The 19,803-nt window shown below is 40.4% G+C and overlaps 3 protein-coding genes across 18 annotated transcripts; 1 reads left to right on the forward strand and 2 right to left on the reverse strand.

Moving 5' to 3' along the window:
• Window positions 1-27: 27 nt before the first annotated feature.
• On the reverse strand, window positions 28-8,572 carry TTLL4A (Tubulin tyrosine ligase-like 4A). Of its 6 annotated transcripts, none has more exons than XM_020951761.2 (12): window positions 8,178-8,572; window positions 7,861-8,096; window positions 6,958-7,667; window positions 5,876-6,711; window positions 5,468-5,818; window positions 5,058-5,415; window positions 4,869-4,993; window positions 4,370-4,809; window positions 4,136-4,306; window positions 3,793-4,071; window positions 271-384; window positions 28-210 (listed from the first exon to the last, which is right to left on the reverse strand). In XM_020951761.2, the coding sequence occupies exons 3-11, from the start codon at window positions 7,581-7,583 to the stop codon at window positions 316-318; spliced, it is 3,255 nt and encodes a 1,084-aa protein (XP_020807420.2). In that variant the 5' UTR covers window positions 7,584-7,667; window positions 7,861-8,096; window positions 8,178-8,572; the 3' UTR covers window positions 28-210; window positions 271-315. The 6 variants fall into 6 exon arrangements, with proteins under 6 accessions (XP_020807420.2, XP_086686882.1, XP_086686881.1 ...); XM_086830756.1 differs by having other exon boundaries at window positions 5,876-6,708; window positions 7,865-8,096; window positions 8,178-8,394; XM_086830755.1 differs by having other exon boundaries at window positions 7,865-8,096; window positions 8,178-8,394.
• Window positions 8,573-9,048: 476 nt separating this feature from the next.
• SCAR (wiskott-Aldrich syndrome protein family member 3 SCAR) lies at window positions 9,049-14,914 on the forward strand. Of its 11 annotated transcripts, XM_020951677.2 has the most exons (7): window positions 9,049-9,283; window positions 10,311-11,127; window positions 11,319-11,423; window positions 12,184-12,264; window positions 12,925-13,619; window positions 13,682-13,940; window positions 14,010-14,914. In XM_020951677.2, the coding sequence occupies exons 2-7, from the start codon at window positions 10,383-10,385 to the stop codon at window positions 14,186-14,188; spliced, it is 2,064 nt and encodes a 687-aa protein (XP_020807336.2). In that variant the 5' UTR covers window positions 9,049-9,283; window positions 10,311-10,382; the 3' UTR covers window positions 14,189-14,914. The 11 variants fall into 11 exon arrangements, with proteins under 11 accessions (XP_020807336.2, XP_020807331.2, XP_086686886.1 ...); XM_020951672.2 differs by lacking the exon at window positions 12,184-12,264; XM_086830760.1 differs by lacking the exon at window positions 12,184-12,264 and having other exon boundaries at window positions 11,319-11,405.
• On the reverse strand, window positions 14,822-19,801 carry piwi (P-element induced wimpy testis). The gene is made up of 8 exons (XM_020951671.2): window positions 19,603-19,801; window positions 17,297-17,878; window positions 16,914-17,234; window positions 16,698-16,852; window positions 16,440-16,640; window positions 16,185-16,376; window positions 16,012-16,122; window positions 14,822-15,958 (listed from the first exon to the last, which is right to left on the reverse strand). Exons 1-8 carry the CDS (start codon window positions 19,690-19,692, stop codon window positions 15,073-15,075), a joined length of 2,538 nt encoding a protein of 845 aa, XP_020807330.1. The 5' UTR covers window positions 19,693-19,801; the 3' UTR covers window positions 14,822-15,072.
• Between the last annotated feature and the right edge of the window lie 2 nt (window positions 19,802-19,803).

The raw sequence follows: 19,803 nt of genomic DNA on the forward strand, positions 1-19,803 counted from the left end.
AAGCTATAATTTATAAAAACGCTTGACTTCATTCAAATAACATATAATTTAATAATTCACTGTATAACTTTTTGTTCTAATTACACTAGAGTTACATATAAATTTCTTAGGTACCGAAAATACGGAAGACCTTTGAAATCCATCCCTAAAATTCAATTTAAAAATCGAAGATGGTTTTCCAAATACGCTTTTCCTGATGTTGTATGAAGTCTAAAATAAGGATATTTTATTTAGTTGCCAAGATTGTATACTGACGTTATAAGTCCTTACCTGTTAATGATTGACACCATTAAAAATCATTTGGAATTGCTGGTGCTACGAGTTTGTATCATTTTGAACAGTTTCTGGCTTCATCGTTGGGTTGATTTCTTCAGCGTTCGAGTCCTATGTATTAAAAGGTAAAAATATTAAAGTTATACCATATGCAAATCATGTTCATAATATATATTGAGTAAAAAAGGGGTTTCCGAAATGTTATCAAAAGCTATTTACAAACTAAGGAAGTTGGTATCTAAGAGCCAATTCTTGTTAATCCTACAAATAAAGGGGAATCTTAGACCTGTCCAGGACTCCTACATGCAGTACTTAAGGTAAATAAAAAAATTCTTTATACCCTAAAAACAGCATGCTGGAATATTTAAATAATTATTTATTATCGCACAGGTCTTCCTATTATTATTTGAAAACTTATTGGGAAAATTGAAAAACGTTTGTTGATCTGTGGTTTATAAAACTCACAACTATGGAAGTGTGAAGAATATTTTATGTATTGTCTATAATATTCCATATTTATGATATCTATAAACTAACGAAATAAAATAATGTGAAATACAACAAATTGATATCTAATCAAAATAAATAAATACGACAAAATCGACTACCGAAGCGAAAGATATACGAGTACTTACCCACTTGTCATATTTAATTTATAATAGCGAACAAAATCATATCTAACAACAGTTATTATTCTAATAAATTGTATATCTAAGTAAAGAGTATTACGTTTCAACTAACCATACATTATCACGCCATTTTATCACTGTATTTAACAGGAAAAAAATTTATATGTGTTCACATTTGTGAGGTGTTACACAATTATAAACATAAATTCTCAATAGGAATTCATTATTTTATTTTAGTTGGTAATATTATTTTCAAACACTAAATCAACCCTTTTTCTATTAGTTTGAATTTTTGTAAACAAAATAAATGAGTTAAATGATTATAAAATTTTCTGATCAATTTAATATTATATTAATAAAACTTGACAAATAAATTAAGTTGAAACTATTTAGAGAAAATGTCTAACTGCGTAACACCTTAAAAACCCCGTGGAGCTGGTTCTGGTTTTGCGTGTTGTTTTTTACCAGAAGTTTGATTTTAAGATTAAGTCGCGCGACTAAACTCATCCGTTAAAAGACTTCATTTTATATAGAATATACATATCTATTATCCGTTTCGTTTTCAATGTAAGTCGTGTGTTTTTGTTTATTAAATTTTCTTTAAAATTCAAAGTTGTAAACATCACCTCATTTGGGGATTCAATGATTGGCAGTTTACACTATAATAATTAAAGTACAACACAATAATAATATATCTAGGAATTAAATATATATATACATACATATATATATGTATTCTATTCTTCTTCCAATCTATTACAAAAAACCAGATCACAATTTAGTTACGAATTTAGCAATTTTGTCGAATGTTACCCAACAGAGTACATATTTTGATTTAAATATTTGTTTATCTGTAACCTATATTTACAAATACATTTGAATTGATTAATATTAAATATCAAATATATACATATGTTATTAGGACTAGGGTAATTGCACTAACAATAACGATAATGACTACCAATAATACGATGGCAGCGACTGTCACTTTAAAATCCATCTCATAAACTTGATGAAGTAATCCTGCAAATTCACAATTACATCAAAACGGAATTGATATTTAATTTGCATTTTTATAAAATTGAGACAGTAGAAATCTATTGGCTATTTGTATGTTGATCAAAGATATAAAACGATTGCATTGCAATGATCTAGATGAGGGGTTAACGTAAAAACTTAAAAAATATATTTATATATATTGATAAATAGAAAAAGTATAGTTAATATTTCATGACTATCTACGTTACTTATAATTAAAAATTCACTGATGAAATGCAAAATGTTTCTGTGTTTTCAAAGCTTTTTAAAGTTTGCTATGAATTGTTTAAGACTATGGCTTAAATTAATAATTAAAAAGTGGGTGATGTAGGCCAAGGTATTTTGGGTTTCCTAAGAATGAACAGCACGTTTCGGGATGTATCGAAAGGATATATCGACGTAAAATATATATCAATATATCGAAAGTATTTGATATATCGAATTAAAGCTTTTTACGTCTCTATATATTTTAATTCATTTTCTTTACATTATTTTGAGTTATTGTCAATATTGTAAGCTTAATCTTTATCTGTACCTTGCCGATCAAGGAATAATTATATAATATACATTTCTCATTAAAAAAAATCCATGAATGAAAATGTAACTTTGATCTATATTTCTTAATGACATTTTATATTAAACTAAATGAAAGCAAATTAAAGGCAAGGTAGGGGGAATCCTAAGCATTAAAAATCTTCTAATCGGAATGAATGAAACTTTTAGTACGAAATCAAACACTACTTTCGCAATGGATTAGGAGGTCTCTTTGGGCGCATTAATTTTGGCAATGTTCCAAATTTACAAATGTCCTGTAATGGATTTCGAGGTCAGCATTGAGAGCATTGGTAAAGCTATAGTTATGGACAGCCGCGCTGAGAGTTACTGTTCACAGAAAAAGACACCCACCTGGCTTTTCAAGAAATTCGTGTTCTGGACTCAGGTGTAAGGAGTATGCAGTGTGATCACCTTCAATATACTTCATTTATATGTACATATACGCAGAGACATAATAAAAAGAAATTATAGTGAACCGAAAAACACAAGAGGGCGATGCAAAGGCAAGGGAAAATGCAAATGCAAATACAAATGATTGGTTTCATCTCTTTCCAAACTTCTAGAACTCGTTTCGATTACATTTATTAAAAACACTTTGATTTGTAACTAAGAACATCACTATTTGACCATCCCTTCTACATGGTTTAAGTTTAATTAACTTGAACTTGGTTTAATTAAGCTTCGTTATTAATTACCTAGGCATTAATTACTGTATAAAGGAAAACAAAAGATTTATTACGTTATGGTAAGTAGTTAACCGGCAGAGATGACAAATACACTTTGTTGTCCTGGATATATGTATATTTCAAAATAAAGACAATACGATATATTATAACAAGCTTACTGTTTTTTGTTTTGTTTTTGTTTTGTTTCTTTTTCTATCTACAGATATTCGATTTAATTGAATTTTACTCAGACCCTGAATGGTCAACAGATAAGACTTACGATGGCAAAGGGCTCGGCAGCGCCAAAAGAACGATTGTATAAATCTCCAACAGCCCTCAAAATTTAACAGAATTCGAGAGTAATGAATATTTTTTGTTAAACTGATCTTTAGATATTTATATTATAGTAAGAATTATTAGTATTATTTTGTTGTGTATAGAGTAGTTTTAAAATGTAAAATCAAGTCTTAATAAACTTATTTTTGGGAAAACAATACGGATATGACAACCAAATTGGGAATATAAATTCATGACAAAATCCTGACCTAACCCATAAAATCGTTGTTCGGATTTCGAATTTATATGAGAGTCTTGTGAAAAGCATTCGCACCAGTCAGGAATAAAGATCTCACCTTTTTGGCTGGCGGTGTTGGGACCTGAAGATGATATTTGTTCTGACAATAGTCGCGCAATAGCGCGATGCCTTCGGTACGATTGTTAGCGTAGCGCGACTCCCAGGCATCCAGCAGACGATTGTAATACCTCGGACTGTCATTGTATTTAAGGTACTTATGGGTTTGATCAGTTGGGAAAATTCGTTCCAATGGCGCACAACGCGCCAGTTCATCCTCGGCAATGATCAAGCACCGGATGTCATCAGGCGTTAGGTTATTCAGGATCTCATTGACATACTACCGAAAATGATAGATAATATAAGTTACACGTATAAATAAATCAATATAACAAAGAACCCACCTCATTCCTGTCTTCCATGGACTTCCTGGTGAAAGTATTGTGCTTCACTTTTTCTTCGCGCGATAAATAATTAATATAAAGTCGCTTGTCATAGCACATTTGTGTGCCAGGCGGAAATGAGAACTCGGCGGCCAGTTCTTTTTGCTTATCCATAGATAGTTTTGGAGGTACCTATAGTTATATAAAATATCATATATTTTTAAAGCCCTTGACAAGTATTTTGATCCAACTCACATTGTACAATGCTGTGTTGAGAACGCCTTGCACCAAAGGCGCCTTGACATGAGCATCTAGTGGCAGTTCCGAGTGTAAGCTCGGTGATATATTAACTTCCAGTAGCCAAGGAACGAGATCTGAGTCTAAAATCACATCAAAGCCAAACAGCTCAAAGCAACTATACTTGGACTCCACATTTGCCCGGATCATGCTATTAATGCCATTCTCGCCAGCGAGAATCGTGCGAAGGACTAAGCTGCGTAAGGCTTCCCATAGGCAATCTGTGCGAACACCACGATTGGCCAAGTACTGCCACAACGACTTTATGGTCCACTTGTGGCCATGGCAGGCATTGACATCTTCGTTCTTTGAATAATTTGAGGAGAACTTGTTAATGCTGTAGTTGGTCAAGTGCATGCAACGATCGTTTAAAGTGTCTGTTTTGGCACTGTATTTAACTGTGGAGAAAAAACACATTATTGTAAATTTTGTATAGTACATATAATGGAATAATTACCAGAAGCAAATCGTGCCAATCCATTGTGGTACATAAACACGCGTAAGGGATTTACGGAGGTCACCAGCACATACAGGCGCAGGTCAAACTTGCTGCCATTTATCAAAAGCGGCCTTTCTATATACCTTTTAAAAATCAAACACATTATTAAATTTAAAATAGTTTATAAATTGATTAAAATTAACTTACTTCTGGACGATAAGTGGCCTACGCTTAGGGATCTGTCCCCATCGATTAATGACCCGAATGCCAGCTCCGCGTGCGCTTGCCGGTGGCTTTATAATCCACTTGGTGTTGCGCTGGGCATACTTTGGCCAGTGGCGTCGAAGGGCACCCAGATCATTGGGAATAATGTATGTGCGTGGCATAAAGCCAAACTCCCTGTTGCTATGCTTGCCCATCTGCCGCTGGAGATTTTTCCAGCACGAATCCTTTCGCCCGATGCGAAATGAACCGGGCAAGTGATTGATTTTCTGATACGATCGAATCGTCTTGAAGCACGGCGACTTTAAATGCTTGCCCCACACGCCCATCCAGTCATTTGTTTCTGTAATGAGTCATATGTTGAGAAATTATATTGTTATGCTTGAAAAACTCACTCTTTAGCATCCTCATGCCACTGTTGGCCAGTATAAGGCGTACCACCTTGGGCATTATATTGGTAATGCGCCACTTGAGCACTCGATGAAGTTCTGGCGGCACCCTGGGACCCTTTTTCGTGTTCGATGAGAAGGACAGGTAGGGCGGGACGTGGGGAAACAGGCTGGGCACTAGCAGAGAATCGGGATTTTTAAGATCTTCCTCGGAAGACTGCGTAGACAGATAGCTGGGCGTGCTTTGGGGCGATGTGAAGCGATCTGTGGAATGCGTTAGCTTGTAGGCATGCGCACGATAACCGTCCTCGGTGTCCGAGAGAACACTGGCCGTGTCGCTCTCATCGAAATTCGAAACTAAGTAAAGTTCGGAGATAATAAAAGTCAGCTTATAAAATTTCTATAATTTCTTACGATTGTCCAAGTCGTCGTCGTCATCAAAGTCCTCGTTGCGTTCATAGTCTATGGGGCTACGTTGGCCATCTGGCTTGGCTTCCGGTTCCATCAGAATTACCGTTTGTCCCTCGCCGCCGCCGCCGCCCTGAGACTTGTTGCCTTGCTTCAGACTGAGACTGCGCTGGTTGGCTAGCTGCTGCTTGCGTCCCATCCTTGGACTTTGCGTGCTATAAAGCAGAACCCGGTGGACAGTGGGTATGGGCTTCTTGACGGACACAGTTGCTCCGCCTTTGGCCCTCTTTGGCGTCATCGGAAGCCGTGGCGTCGGCTGGTCCACCACCGATTTGCGTGTATATTTCAATTCATTATTATTGTTATTGAGTAAACCATCGCCAGTATCCTCGATGGCCGTGTTCTCGGATATTCGGCAATAGCGCCGATGTAGCTGTTCGAATCCATTAATTACCACAGATGTGTCATAGACTTTGGTTTCCCGGTAATTTTCGCCATCGTCCTCCGCCTCTACCCATCCATTGTCTGCAGTGTAATCTGTGTCCAAGCCATTGTTAGGCAGCTTTTCCTTAAGCACATGTTTTTCATACTTCAGATTTGGCCAGTTACGTTCTTCGGAGGTCTCCCGGCGATTATTGATAGTGTCATCGGTGGTCGCATCTCCACGAGGACTGACGACGACAGAGACTGACTTATGAAATTTACTCATTGGCAGTTTGCGGCTACTATTGGAGGCAAATGAGGATTTGGACAGAATTTCCTTCTCGCCTCCTCCACGGTTGTAAAAGTAGGAGAAGTAGTGCTGATAGTGCGTGTGATATTGTGTTGGACGTTCGGAACTGCTGAAACAAAAGAAGGTAGATTAGTTTCGTGGGAGGAATTAAAGTGTATATGGGATTCTTTACACACACATCTATGTTCAATGAGTGTCTTTTGGATAATAAATCTAGAGTTTTGTGTGATATCTAACACAACAACATACAAATACGTGTGTGTATGTGTGTGTCTGTGAGTGCGTGTAAGCTGGAGGTTGTATGTATCAACAAGCAGGACAACAAGTAACAATAAATGCAATTGTGCAAAATTACAGTATGGCATCCCATGTCGGCTCTGGTGAGGCGCAATTCAAGCCGCGATATCGATCCGGACTATTGTCCGTATATTCGGGTAAGCGGGCTTTCCGTTTCTTAAGCTCCGGATCGAAGTAAACGACAGATTGGCGCTGCTGCTCCTTGTCGGCAGTGACATAGGGACGCAGTAGTTTGTACTGCTGTTGATGCGGCTGCTCCTCTGCTCGCCGATGATGCTTGTGGTAGACGTACTCGCAGCTCTTGTTGTTCCCAGCTATCATCCGCTGGTTAATCAGCGATGGCTGGTCAAAGGCATCTGCGTAGAGCGAAGAGTCTGGCGCCGAATTGGCCGCCGACTGTTGGTAGTGCAACCTGCTGGCTGGCTTGGTGGGAATTCGCTTTGACGGTTGCTGAAGGTTCGGATGGTTCTGATTTTGATTTTGACTCCGGTTCCACGGGGCCACGGGGCCGATCAGGTTGCAGTTGTTGTAATTGCAGTAATAAAGCGTTGTATTGTCCACATTGGAGTAGCACCGGGCCCCAGGTGATCCTGGGCTCTGTAGGGGGGCACAGTTGCCGTTGCTGCTGTTGTTGTTGTTGTTCAGACTGTTGCTGGCCTGGCTGTAGCCACTGTTGTTACGCATGTCCAGTCCTGGTCACACACACACACGCACATGTGTTTGGCACACTAAGCTCGATTAGCGCGGTTACCACCCACCAAAAAGGTCCTACAATTATTTAATGATTCGTTCGATGGGATGGAATGGAGAGGAGAGATTGCGGATGCAGATTAATCGCTGAAGAGGTCACATGTGGCCCCCGGCACCCCCCAACGGTGAACATGTACACGTGCATGTTAACACACCCCTCCCGCCGCAGGGCAGCCACTCTGTAAACCAGGTCAAATGTACAGAAACTTACTTGCCTCGCGCGGTTTGTGACCTTTACTTTGTGTGTGGTTGTGCACACCGCTCGGTCGGTAAGAGGATTAAGGCTCGAGCCAGAGATACGGCGGCGGTGGTGTTGTTCTTGTTTCGTGTCGGAGTCTCAGGCGCAGAGCTCCCAAAATATCTAGGTCACTGGCACTTGTCCTTAGAGCACATCGGCGTGATTACATTTCCAGCACGAAAATTGCGCCAAGTAAATAAATAGGCAAACTAGAAGAGGAGTCGGAGGCATCCTCCGTTCGGTTACAGAGTGTGCGTGAAGGTTGTGGTTGTGGGCTGGCGAAAACTTACCTACAATAAAACTAACGGCAAATGCAGAATTTCAACTAGAGTGATTTATTTGGCTTCTATAAGTATAGTATGTATGTTTGTTTATTCCAGCCGAATGGTTCTACTGGAATTTAAAAATCCATTCACTAAAACTTTTCACAGCCTACTATATTGATACATGTGCGTGGAACCTATTTGCACCCCCGCTATTAGGGATGGACTCTTGTATTTACCAAAATACCAATTTTAAGGAATAGCGAATGGAAAATGGTTTCAAATAATTGTTAAGTTAATTTTAATTTACCAGGTTATTAATAATTAAATTTATTGACTTTTTAGCTTAAGTACGCAACAAGAGGTAAAACACCGTTTAAAATAGTTTAAACGGCCGTTCGTGGGCGCTTGTACGGAACCACGGAATCAAAAATACTAGAAAGTTTGATGGCGTTAGGAGATTCCTGACGGCACCCTTTTCTCGAGCGGGGTGCGAATAATAAAAAATAATTAAATAATGGATGCTGTTTCCGACTATTTGCCTCTCGCTTTTTACATATTTAAAATTATGTGCCAAAAAGATGTGTTAAGATAAGCTGATACAGTTCTTATAATTAAATTAGTAGATAATAGTCAAGATTGCTGTTATATGCATCCCGATGACTTAGGGAAAAATATTAATCAAAAACCAAGCGTCAAATGTTGAACGTGTATGAAGTTTCAAATATAGCCGGTTCATTAAAGTATGACCGCAACATTTGCTCTACATAAATACCGAGGGAATAATGAAAAGAGCGGTCACACTTTTTCCCGCTGCAAGGCAGTTGCAAAAAAGACCAAAAACGTTCTGCGCCATGTTATCTGGTCTTGTTAATGTACCAAAATATACCGAAATATCGATTGGCAAACCCCCGTCCACCGCTATCGATAGCATTCCAATACCATCACTAAAACAAAGGTGTGGAAATATCATAGTTTCCACAAACCGAGCAAATATTTGCATTTTTCAAGTCCCAAATTGGCTAATTAGTGTTTTCATTGGATCGAATTTAACGCCGAACAGCCGAAACGGAAGTGGCTGCTTAATGTTTGTTGTTGTGCTGCGTGGCGTGAAGCGAAAAGTGTGACGGGCGGTGAGTGTGCTGTGTGAGCTGTGCGAGAGGTGTGTGTGGGAGGAGGGGAGAAGAGTGTTTTAAATCGAAGTCAGGTCTCTGCCTCTGCAGCCGTGCGAATAGAAAGTGCCTGCACAAATATGTGTATTGTTGCGATTTAACGCAAGTGTTCAAGTGCGAGAATCGCGTAAAGTCGCCCCAAAAGCCACATACACACTTGGGTGCGCGTACGTGGGTGCATGTGTGTGTGCACTCGCACAGCCGCGGCAGACGGAATATCTAATTTGCGTTGGTTGGTGGGAGGCCAGGAGGCAGCCGCTACGTAAAGTAGGTGCCACCACGTAAAGTAGTTGGCGTCGGAACGGAAGCCGATGGATAAAGTCATTGTGCTCTATCGCCGTTATCCCAGCGGGAAGGCGGCGTAATCTTTGCGTTGGGGGTGATTTTTGGGCGTAACGCTCTTATCACCCAATAGTGAATACCCACTTCCGTGGGGTGTGGTCTGGTCTGGTCCAGACTGTGAATATATCAGCCGCGCATATCGCAAAATAATTGAAATAACAAACCGGACGATAGTGCAGAAAACGTTTCAAACGATAAAGCATCTTGACCGTGTAACTTGCCAGAAAATAGTGCTAATTGGAATGTATAAGCAAATCCGGCTTACCGACAAGTGTGACATATTTACAAACTTATAAATTGGAAATTACTAATCTTGTTTACATTATATTCTACGTAACGCGTTAATCAAGGCATTTTTTTCAATTACAAAAGCTTTTTATACTATTTTAATCAAATGTTCAAGTGATATTTCATTGCATATTCTGCCTTTTTTATTTTATAAAGTTCATGACCTGACATTAAGCCTGTGAATCACCATAAGCTTTAAGAAAAGTTAATTTAAAGAAAAGAGTTTGATGCATTTTTTAATCATAATTGGACAACTATTAAAACTTTAAAGAAGACCCAGTTAAACTTCATTTAAAATAACTTAAATAAGTCTTTTTAACTGCAAACACATACTTATTGAACATTTGATTTGTTTCAGTCAATGCGGACGTGCTAATTCACCGGTGTGTGCTGCTTAGTTGGACACAGTAACTATCAATTACTCGCCATTATGCCACTGCCGAAGCGATCCATTGAGCCCGTACACGTAGCCCGCTCCGTGTACCAGCAAGATGAGCTGCAGTCCGTGGAGTTGGAGACGGTGACCAACACCACATTGACGAATATCATCCGCCAGCTATCGTCGCTGTCAAAGCACGCCGAGGATGTATTCGGGGAACTGGCCCGCGATGTGGGCAACATTGGGGATCGGGCCAACTCGCTGCAGGCGCGCATCGATCGGCTGGCCATCAAGGTGACCCAGCTGGACAGTACTGTGGAGGAGGTACCTTTAACGGATATTACGCGCAAGAAGGCCTTCAAGTCGGCCAAGATATTTGACCAGCAGATCTTCTCGCGTGCCACCATGCCGGCGCCCATGATGGAGACATATGCACAGTGCGACAAACCACCGCCGTTGGACAAACTCAATGTCTATCGGGACGATGGCAAGGACGGGCTCAAATTCTACACGGATCCCAATTACTTCTTCGAGCTGTGGCGCCAGGAGATGCTGAAGGACACCGAGCGGGTGATGCACGACAAGGGCAAGAAGCTGAACAGGCCGCGGCAGGAGGGAGGAGCCGGCGGAGCCGCCGGACGTGGCAACAAGAAGCAGAAGACCAAGATACGGGTGCCGCACAATACGCGCGAGCAGCAGCGACAGCGTGCCCTGGTGCACGGCGAGACATTGATGCCCAACAATGTCATCTATCGCACGCCCAACTCCATGGTCAACGAGGAGGCCGGCTACGGAAGTAAGTACTCGAATATGGGATTGTGGATGGAGGAGCTCCAAGAGCCAAGTACTCAGTGCGCAGCAAATTCGTTAATGGGCCAATGTTGATGCTGCTGATATTGGAAAGTTTCATTTACGCACTGAATATTTGCACTTGTTCATCGAATGGAATCTGTTTAATTATCAATTATGTCCTGTCTGCCCGTGTAGTTCAGCTAGTCAAAATACAGACTGTGGGCGAGGCTGACATCGATTTGCGGCTAAGCACTCTCGATGCGCACCACCACCAGGTTATCGGTAATGTCCAGGACGTAGGTACGATGATGGGGCCCTGGCCTTGTAGCTTTCATTCAGCGCCACCCCGCCCGGCCGACATCCCACGATACAGATGTTTCAGCCATTGCATACACCTATTGTAGATCACTCACTCGTTTTGGATTGGCCCTAAAGATCATGAAAGCGGATGATCACTAATTTCAGCTTATTTCGTCTAGTTTGCAGTTGCTGCATTAACACCCACATCATCATAAAATAGGGAAAATGTGAGCAAGAAAACAGAAGCCTTTCGAGGTGTATTTCAGTCAAGGCTAAAAATTGATCCGATAAAGTTTTGTGGGGCAAAACAGAGCTTGGAAGAAGCATTACATTGTTTTCCAATAATCCCAAATTAAGTATAATTTACAAACCTTTTTGTAAATTGTTTTTTTCTGAGCTCTAAACTGAATTGCTGAATTTTCGAAAATTGTAACAAGAAGAGGCCTATTGAGAAAACTAATCCGAAGAGAAAAACTTAAAAAACTAAGCGCTAAGAGTGTTTTTCGGTTATATTTACCTTTTATTTATGAGCTCAAGTCTTATTCAGATTGACAATAATATCGTTATTTTCTAGTTAAATTGTGGTCAATACCTTAAACTTCATGTTTCGAATTGCGCCGACTACTTTTCACCGCTCAGGACTTTGCTTGCATGTCGTTTGTTATAGTTTTTTTGTAATCCTTTTTCGTTGTACTTTGATACGATATTAAATTTGTTAATTATGTATTGGATCAAACACGCATAATCATCTCATTTACAGATACAGTAAAGCCTTATAATATGCTATCGCATTTGGAGAATAACAGTAATGTCACAAAGCAAACCGCCGTTGCGATTGCAGGTTAGACATCCACATCCACACATACACCTATAAAAAGCAAGCTCAGTAAAGAGACAATAAGTGTTCTATCACACGCTTCTATCCTACTACTTCTACTACTTACCCTAACTAGCAATCCCTTTTGTTTTTGTGCAGAGAATAGTTGAAATCTCGGACTCAATTGAAATCGTGATGCGAACTCAATGAACTAATTATTGGACTCCAATTGATAATCGCGATTGATGATTGATCCGCAGCAGTTGGTTTCTGTTTAGGATAGAACACCTTTCCCTCTGTTCTTTTGTAGTTTCAGTCAATTTCCTTCCGTATCTCCGTCTTTCCAATCGTTCATTATCACTCTCTGCAGCTTAACTAATTTTCTTTCTGTCGCCACATCTTGTTCTCTTGATGGTTTCTCTAAATTGTGTTCCTGTTTTGTGCCAAAAAAAAAAGCCTCGATTGGTATATGATGTACATACAAGTATCTAAATTAACATTGGGTTATCGGCACAGGAACTGCTCTTGAATTGATTGTAATTACATGTGTTAATTTTTTCCCAAGCGTAATTACAAATTAATAATTGGCGTGTTTTTGTCTTTAATTTTAAATGAGATGTGTGTCGTCCTGTAAAATCATTCTCTTAAAGCGCTCCTCTAACACCATTCTCATCCATTTTCTAGATATGGGAGTCTACGAAGCTCGCCAGGCTCGACCAAACTCGATCGAATTGCACCGCCCCTACCCATCCGAGCAGATCGATGGCAGCACCTACGAGCAGCTCACTCCCCAGATGGCCAATCAGTATGCCGCCACGTTCGGGCCCAACGGAGGCGTCCAACAGATGCAACAGCATCAACAGCAGATGTACGACACCGGGCTGTATCAGTCGCACGCGCTGTATGGACAGACGGGCGGCCAGGGCGTCATGTCCCCGGAACCCATCTACGGACCAGGCGGCACACCGACGCGCAACAAGCCGCGTCCCTCGCAGCCACCACCGGCTCCGCCGTCGAATGGCAGCGGTGGCGGTACGCCCACAGCCTCTAATGCCAACACACCGACCCGGGGACGAAGTATGTCGACCAGTCGGGATGCCTTGCCACCGCCACCGCCAGTTCCGGACGTCATTTCGCCCATGTCCGTGATGAACGGAGCAAATAGCGGCGGCGGCCACATGGCGGTCAAGCTGCTGGGTCGGGGAAGCATCAATGCGTCGGGAGGAGCTGGATCTCCGCAGATGACACAGAATAGTATGCAGAATGCGGATATGGTTATGACGCAACTGGCCAACACATTCAACAGCATCGGCATGACGGGCGGCAACCAATTGAACTCTCTTAGCGACTTGCCACCGCCGCCACCAGTGCCAGATCAGGTTCGTTTCCAGGTTTATTATTCGAATTGAATTTTGTGTATTTATTTCGAACAATTGTTTAGCACTCACCCAAGATGTCGCCACCGAATGCGGCGCCACCGCCGCCACCACCACCGCCTCCTGTAGAGGATGGCATGGGCCTAGGCAGCGGCAACCAGCACACAATGAGGCCACACCAAATTCTGCCCAAGTCCCTGGTCAACGGCGAAATGCCCATGCCAGGTCAACAAAATGGTGCGCCGCCACATATTGTTGCGGCTAAAAAGATAATGCCTCCATTCCATGATCCACGCAATGATTTAATGAAGGCCATTCGAGATGGTAAGCAAAGGAAGAACTCGACACAAATATCATGTATTATAACTTCCCCCAACTTAATTTTCTTTTAAGGCATTACCCTACGAAAGGTAGAAAAGTCGGAGCAAAAGGAGTTTGAACGCAATGCGGCCCCGTTGGATGTGGCCTCAATCTTGGCCAGACGTGTTGCAATCGAGCTATCCGAATCTGAGGATTCAGATAGCGAAGATGACAGCGAGGACTGGATGGAGCCAAACGAGACATCGGCTTGATCCCTGATGAACTCGCTGAAGCCGGACATAATACTGAAAAACAAAAAGAAAAAGTAATTCCAAAGAGAATTAATCCATACGATGGTCTAAGCCAGGCGTGGTATATACAGAATTGGATTACACAAAAGCACCAAAGCTTTTTCACACCACCCTTTATACCATATACACAGCTACACCTAATCCTAATCTAATATCTAAAATCAAAACATTATTACAATTGTATATATATACACCAACGAGTAATTATCGTTACAGTAATCGCTACTTTTTAGTGAACGCATTTGAATTTGAAGCCCCGACAAGTTCTAAGTAGTTATAATAATGGGCTTCTGTATCATAGTAGTCTCGGTGTTTGGATATTAAATTATATGAATAATCGATATTATCACTGAACTCAAAAGTCCTACCCCCAAAACTTGCAATCGATACGATTAATATCTATTAAACATTATTATCCAAAACGAAACTTTAGAATTTTGTAAATATATTGTAGCTTACATTAAACGAAAACTATCGAACTCCGTAGCATATTTCAATATACTCAACAACAGCAAGCTATGAATTTGTATTATCCTTGTGAAAGCTAAATACCTGTAATTAATAACATGATACACGTATATAAGCAAGCGAGCGTATAGGAGGATTGTGTGTATTTCTTTATATAAAGTAAAATATATATAATATAAATAATAAAGTAATTATACTCCAAATTTCAAAAAACAAAAAGCGCAGCTTTGTTTTCATTTGTATTTATAGAAATACAATGAAAAGGGAAAGTATATAGCAAACTTTAGGAATAACTTTGATAAAGTTAAGGAAATTATAAAAGCTACACATTTTTGTAGCTTACTCCGGACTTTCTGCCCATTTTTGTCTTCTTTTAATTATAGATAATAAAACTTTTTCTCCAAAGCATTCTGAGGAATGGCGTGTAAGTTAGTCCCGACAAGGGTGGCCAGTTTTTTGGCATACTGACATACTGCTGGCACACGCGTGGTTCCCGACCAATTGTAGTACAGATGGCACATCTTATAGGTCAGTTTCTGTATCTGGTCTGGGCTTAGGCGAATGTTGCTATATAGAACATTATAGCTGGTCGGCGATACTGAGCCCTGGTTCACCTTCTGCGATACCAAATAAAAATCGTATCTCTCTGGTAGAGTAACCACATCATCGACCACCGTTCCCGGCGGCGGGTTCTGACGTCCATTCTGGAAGAAGCGAACATTCATTGATTTAGTAACCACCACATATGCCAAGCTTGGGGATCCTGCATTGGCTCTCTTGTACTCGGCATCGAGCTTCTCCACTATATCCTTGACTTCGTACTCAAAAAGTTGTTTAAGAGAGCCAGAACTAACACCGTCACGATAAAAGAGGATACGGGTCGGTAAGGTCTGATGTTCCCGTTGATACTGCCGCAGGGCCTTTGCTATCATTGGCCAAAGGTTGTTGGCTAGAACATCAAAGGCACTGCATTCCGCAACAGTGCTGAAGTACGTTGAGTTTCTCTGCAGATCCATGGATGCCACCAAGGCGCCGTATGCCTTCTTGCGGTCACGCGTGCTCTTGGCAATGTCAAATCCGATGGTCATCAGACCAGACAGAGGCAACTCAATCATCCAGGGAGTATATCCCAACTTGCAATTTAACTGAATTGCTATCTTGGTGGCAATGCTCATGAGGCCGCGGTTCTTTGCCGATTTAACCGTGACAACTTGAGTGGGCACGGCTCTGTCAACGTATCCCCTCTTCTTGATTGCAGAGTATCTGAAATGATTATATTATTTAAAAAAAAATGTATATAGTTGAGTATTAACAACCTTTCAGCGTTGTTATTCGGAACCAGGCATAAGATAAGCTTGGGATCCATGCGACAACAGTCATCCATAGCTCTTATATAGGAAGCTGTGCGGTCATCATAAATCTTCATTCTGCAAGTTGATGTAGTTCAATTTAAATAATTCATTTCAATAATTATTAATAATTTCATTACTCTTCAGGACTTCTAATGTGAAAGCCCATTCCATTTGCCGCCCTGAGCATGCTTTCCAACAAATTTCTTAGGTCGTACGAATTTCGTTCAGGGACAATAACCACCCAACGATCCAGGCCCTCCCTGGGAGTGGTAAGCAAGCGACTGTCTCGGAAGGATCGTGTCCAGTCGGCGTTATCGCCAGCACTAGTTCTAATATATTAAATATAGACATATATTAGAATACAATTTCATCAGGTTATTTGTACAACTTACTTTCCGCTTTGGAAAACAATTTTCTGAGCCGAAATTACGCGGCCTTTGAGCTCAGTTAGATTTTGTTCAAGGTCCATATTCCAATCTCTAAGGACCTTTACACTTTCGGTTGTGTTTTGCAAGCGATGGTTAAACTTTCGCAGGCGATCGATGCGTCGATCTGGGTTCATACGAGTATGCTCAGACATAGCTCGCATAAGTCTGTTGATAAGAAATAGATAAATAACTTCTTGGATGAGTTATAGCTGCCGATCTTACTGAAAATTAGAGCGCATATTATCGGTGAGGCCAGTCACTCGGCAAAGCTCCGGAATAAGGACCACCACATCACTGGCATTAGTTTTCTGAGCCTTGTCCCTATTCTTCGATATTAGCAAAGGCTGATTATGGTCCCGGATACGAATGTTGTATTTCTATAAACGAAATTCTGGTTAATATCAAACCGAGTTAAAATAAGAATGCAAAACAACATACAGTCAGATAGTAGTCCACAAAGCTGACAGTCTTTCCCTTGCAATCAAACGTTGACCTTGGTGTTTGGCCAAAATCCACATCGTTAATGCGGTAAGTTTTGTTATTGTAATCCGTAAGAACGACCAAGTCCAAGACGTTTACACGGAATTCGTCCTGGTGCCGGGATGGATTTTGTGAACAACGTCGCAGTATGTCATATACTGTTTCCGTTCGCATAACTTTGTGAGTTATTTCAGTGCACAAGAGAATATCCTTCTCGTGCTGCCGGATCGAGGTTTCATAGCCCGGCCAGAGTTCCATTTGGAACTCTCGGATTGGAATCTACAATGAAATGAGTTTCGAGTGAGTTTTTTGAAAAATACAAACCTTTCAATTGACCTTACCTTTGCATGAGGATCAAAGAGATTTCGCCCAACCAATTCCAGTTTAAGACCCTTCATAGAACGCCGCAAAATTAAGTTTAGAACCTGCAAAAAGCGAGGCTCGACGGTCGATATAAATCCGACAAACTTGACCGTTATTGTGTATTCAATATCAAACTTTGACTTTCCGCGCAGCACTGTTACTTCCTTGTCGTATTTCCGCGTAGTGAACAATTGCAGACCGTCGAATAGATAGCCTGATCCCAGAACTTTGGCGTGATCCGAAAGTATTCCCATTCGGACGCGTGAGTTCTCAACACTCGGCTCGAATTGTACATGGTAGTGGGCGATACGCCATTCCGGCTTAGTTTTTAGACGGAAGAAGTTAGTTTGCAGACTTATTGGCTGCCCCTCAGTCCCCTTCTTGCTTAATATGTCAGCCGGACGAGTATTGACAAAATCAAAGCGATCGCCCCGGGGTCGGCGGTCTCCTCCACTTTCTCCCTCTTGTCTTCCTTGCCTGCCAGCTCCATCTCCATCTGGGGGAGCTCGCGATCCCGATGGCTGATCAGATCTCGAAGGTCCTTTAAATATTTTTGACCTCTGCAAGTTTAAAATATATATAAGATATAGAATGAACACCTAAGATATCTATTCTCATTAATATATAAGTAATAAAGGGCCAGATCAGGCGAATATATCATATATGTATGTACCTAGCTTCCATAGGAACGATTAGGAAATTTATAGAAAACAAGAAAGGAAGCTAACTTCGGCACGCCGAAGTTTATATACCCTTGCAGATAGAAGTTCTATGAATAGGAATCCATTCAATATAAATTATATATATTTGTGTTAAAAAACAATGAAGTAATACCTGCTTTCATTGCATTCACCTATACATATTATATTTGCGGCTTACATTCACAGATTTGCATTTTTCCTCTACATCAAACGATCGTTTGTATGGCACCTATATGATATAGTCGTCCGATTTTCATGAAATTTGACACAAAATTTAAGACTAAAATAAAATGGCTATACCTCAAATTTGATGAAAATCTGTTGAAAACCGAAAAAGTTATAATTTTTAATTGTTTTAATTTCTCGATCGTTCCAATGGGAGCTATATGATATAGTCGTCCGATTTTCATAAAATTTTATGCAAAATTAAAGAGTATTGTAAAATGGCTATATCTCAAAATTGATCCAATTCTATTGAAAACTGAAAAAGTTAAAAATTTTTTTTTTTAAATTTTCCGATCATTCCTATGGCAACTATATGATATAGTCGTCCGATCCGGCCCGTTCCGACATATATACGAGTGAGAGTATTTAGAAGGCTAACTACCAAGTTTCATTTAGATAGCTTCAAAACTGAGAGACTAGTTTGCGTAGAAACGGACAGACGGACAGACGGACAGAAGGACAGACGGACAGACGGACATGGCTAGATCGACTCGGCTGTTGATCCTGATCAAGAATATATATACTTTATATAGTCGGAGGTGCCTCCTTCACTGCGTTGCAAACTTCTGACTGAAATTATAATACCCTGCAAGGGTATAAAAATGTATAACTGCCTTTTATTTTAAATGTAAATAAAAATGTAATACAGTAACTTTAAAACTGTAAATATTGTCCAAAACCCTAATCGCAAAAACTGATCTCTTCCTATAGCTTAATTCTCGAGAACCAACCAATTCTTAATTCCTTTCTCACGCATTCGCGTGTTCCGCAATTGGAAGAGTGCCAAAACATATCGTTTTCTCTTTTGTTCGAAATCCAACAAAAAAAAGTTCTTCTAGTCTCTTTTATGCTGTATTCTTAAGAAATGATGTACGCAACAAGACAAGAATTGTACATCAAACCGTTAGAATAGGCGCACAACAAACGCAAAACTGCTTGCGCAGTAGAAACTCGATCCGTTTTATGCCAGCAGTTTTGTTCACATGGTACACGACTTTGTATTGACACCATGGATCGTAGCGTCTTTCCTGTCTAAGAAAAATACACAAATACATACATCTATGCAAAATATTAAAGCACACGAATTCGTTTGTTTATTTGATGATCGAGAATTTCAGTGTCTGAAGTGAATACAGGACTGAAAGAAAAGTGCGCGACAATTCATACACATACAAGCTCATTGTATTTGAGTGTGTGAGTAAGAACATAACGGAAATTCTTGGAAGATCGTGTTCGCGAAAGAACAGTATTGCCTTTTTGATTCTTAAAATTATGATTGGAATAGGACTATTCAGGAATGTTTTCCATCATTTAATAAACGATTTTGATAATCCGAATGCAAATATTTAAGTACGTACTGGTTCCTGCATAGGGCTGCCTCTACGAGATGAAGACGGTTCGCCTTCATTGAATTGACGCCGGCGTCCGCGGTTCTGATCGTCAGCCATATTTTAATTTTATTTTCAAATTTAACACTGCTTATGCCTTGAAAACTACTGATGCCACCGAGAGCACGAGCGAATGGCGGCTTTTGAAATCAAGCTTAAAAATCAGAGTAA

The sequence above is a fragment of the Drosophila serrata genome, unplaced genomic scaffold (genome assembly GCF_035046125.1).
Source record: "Drosophila serrata isolate PLE 108 unplaced genomic scaffold, ASM3504612v1 contig_240, whole genome shotgun sequence".
NCBI classification, from domain to species: Eukaryota; Metazoa; Arthropoda; class Insecta; order Diptera; family Drosophilidae; genus Drosophila; species Drosophila serrata.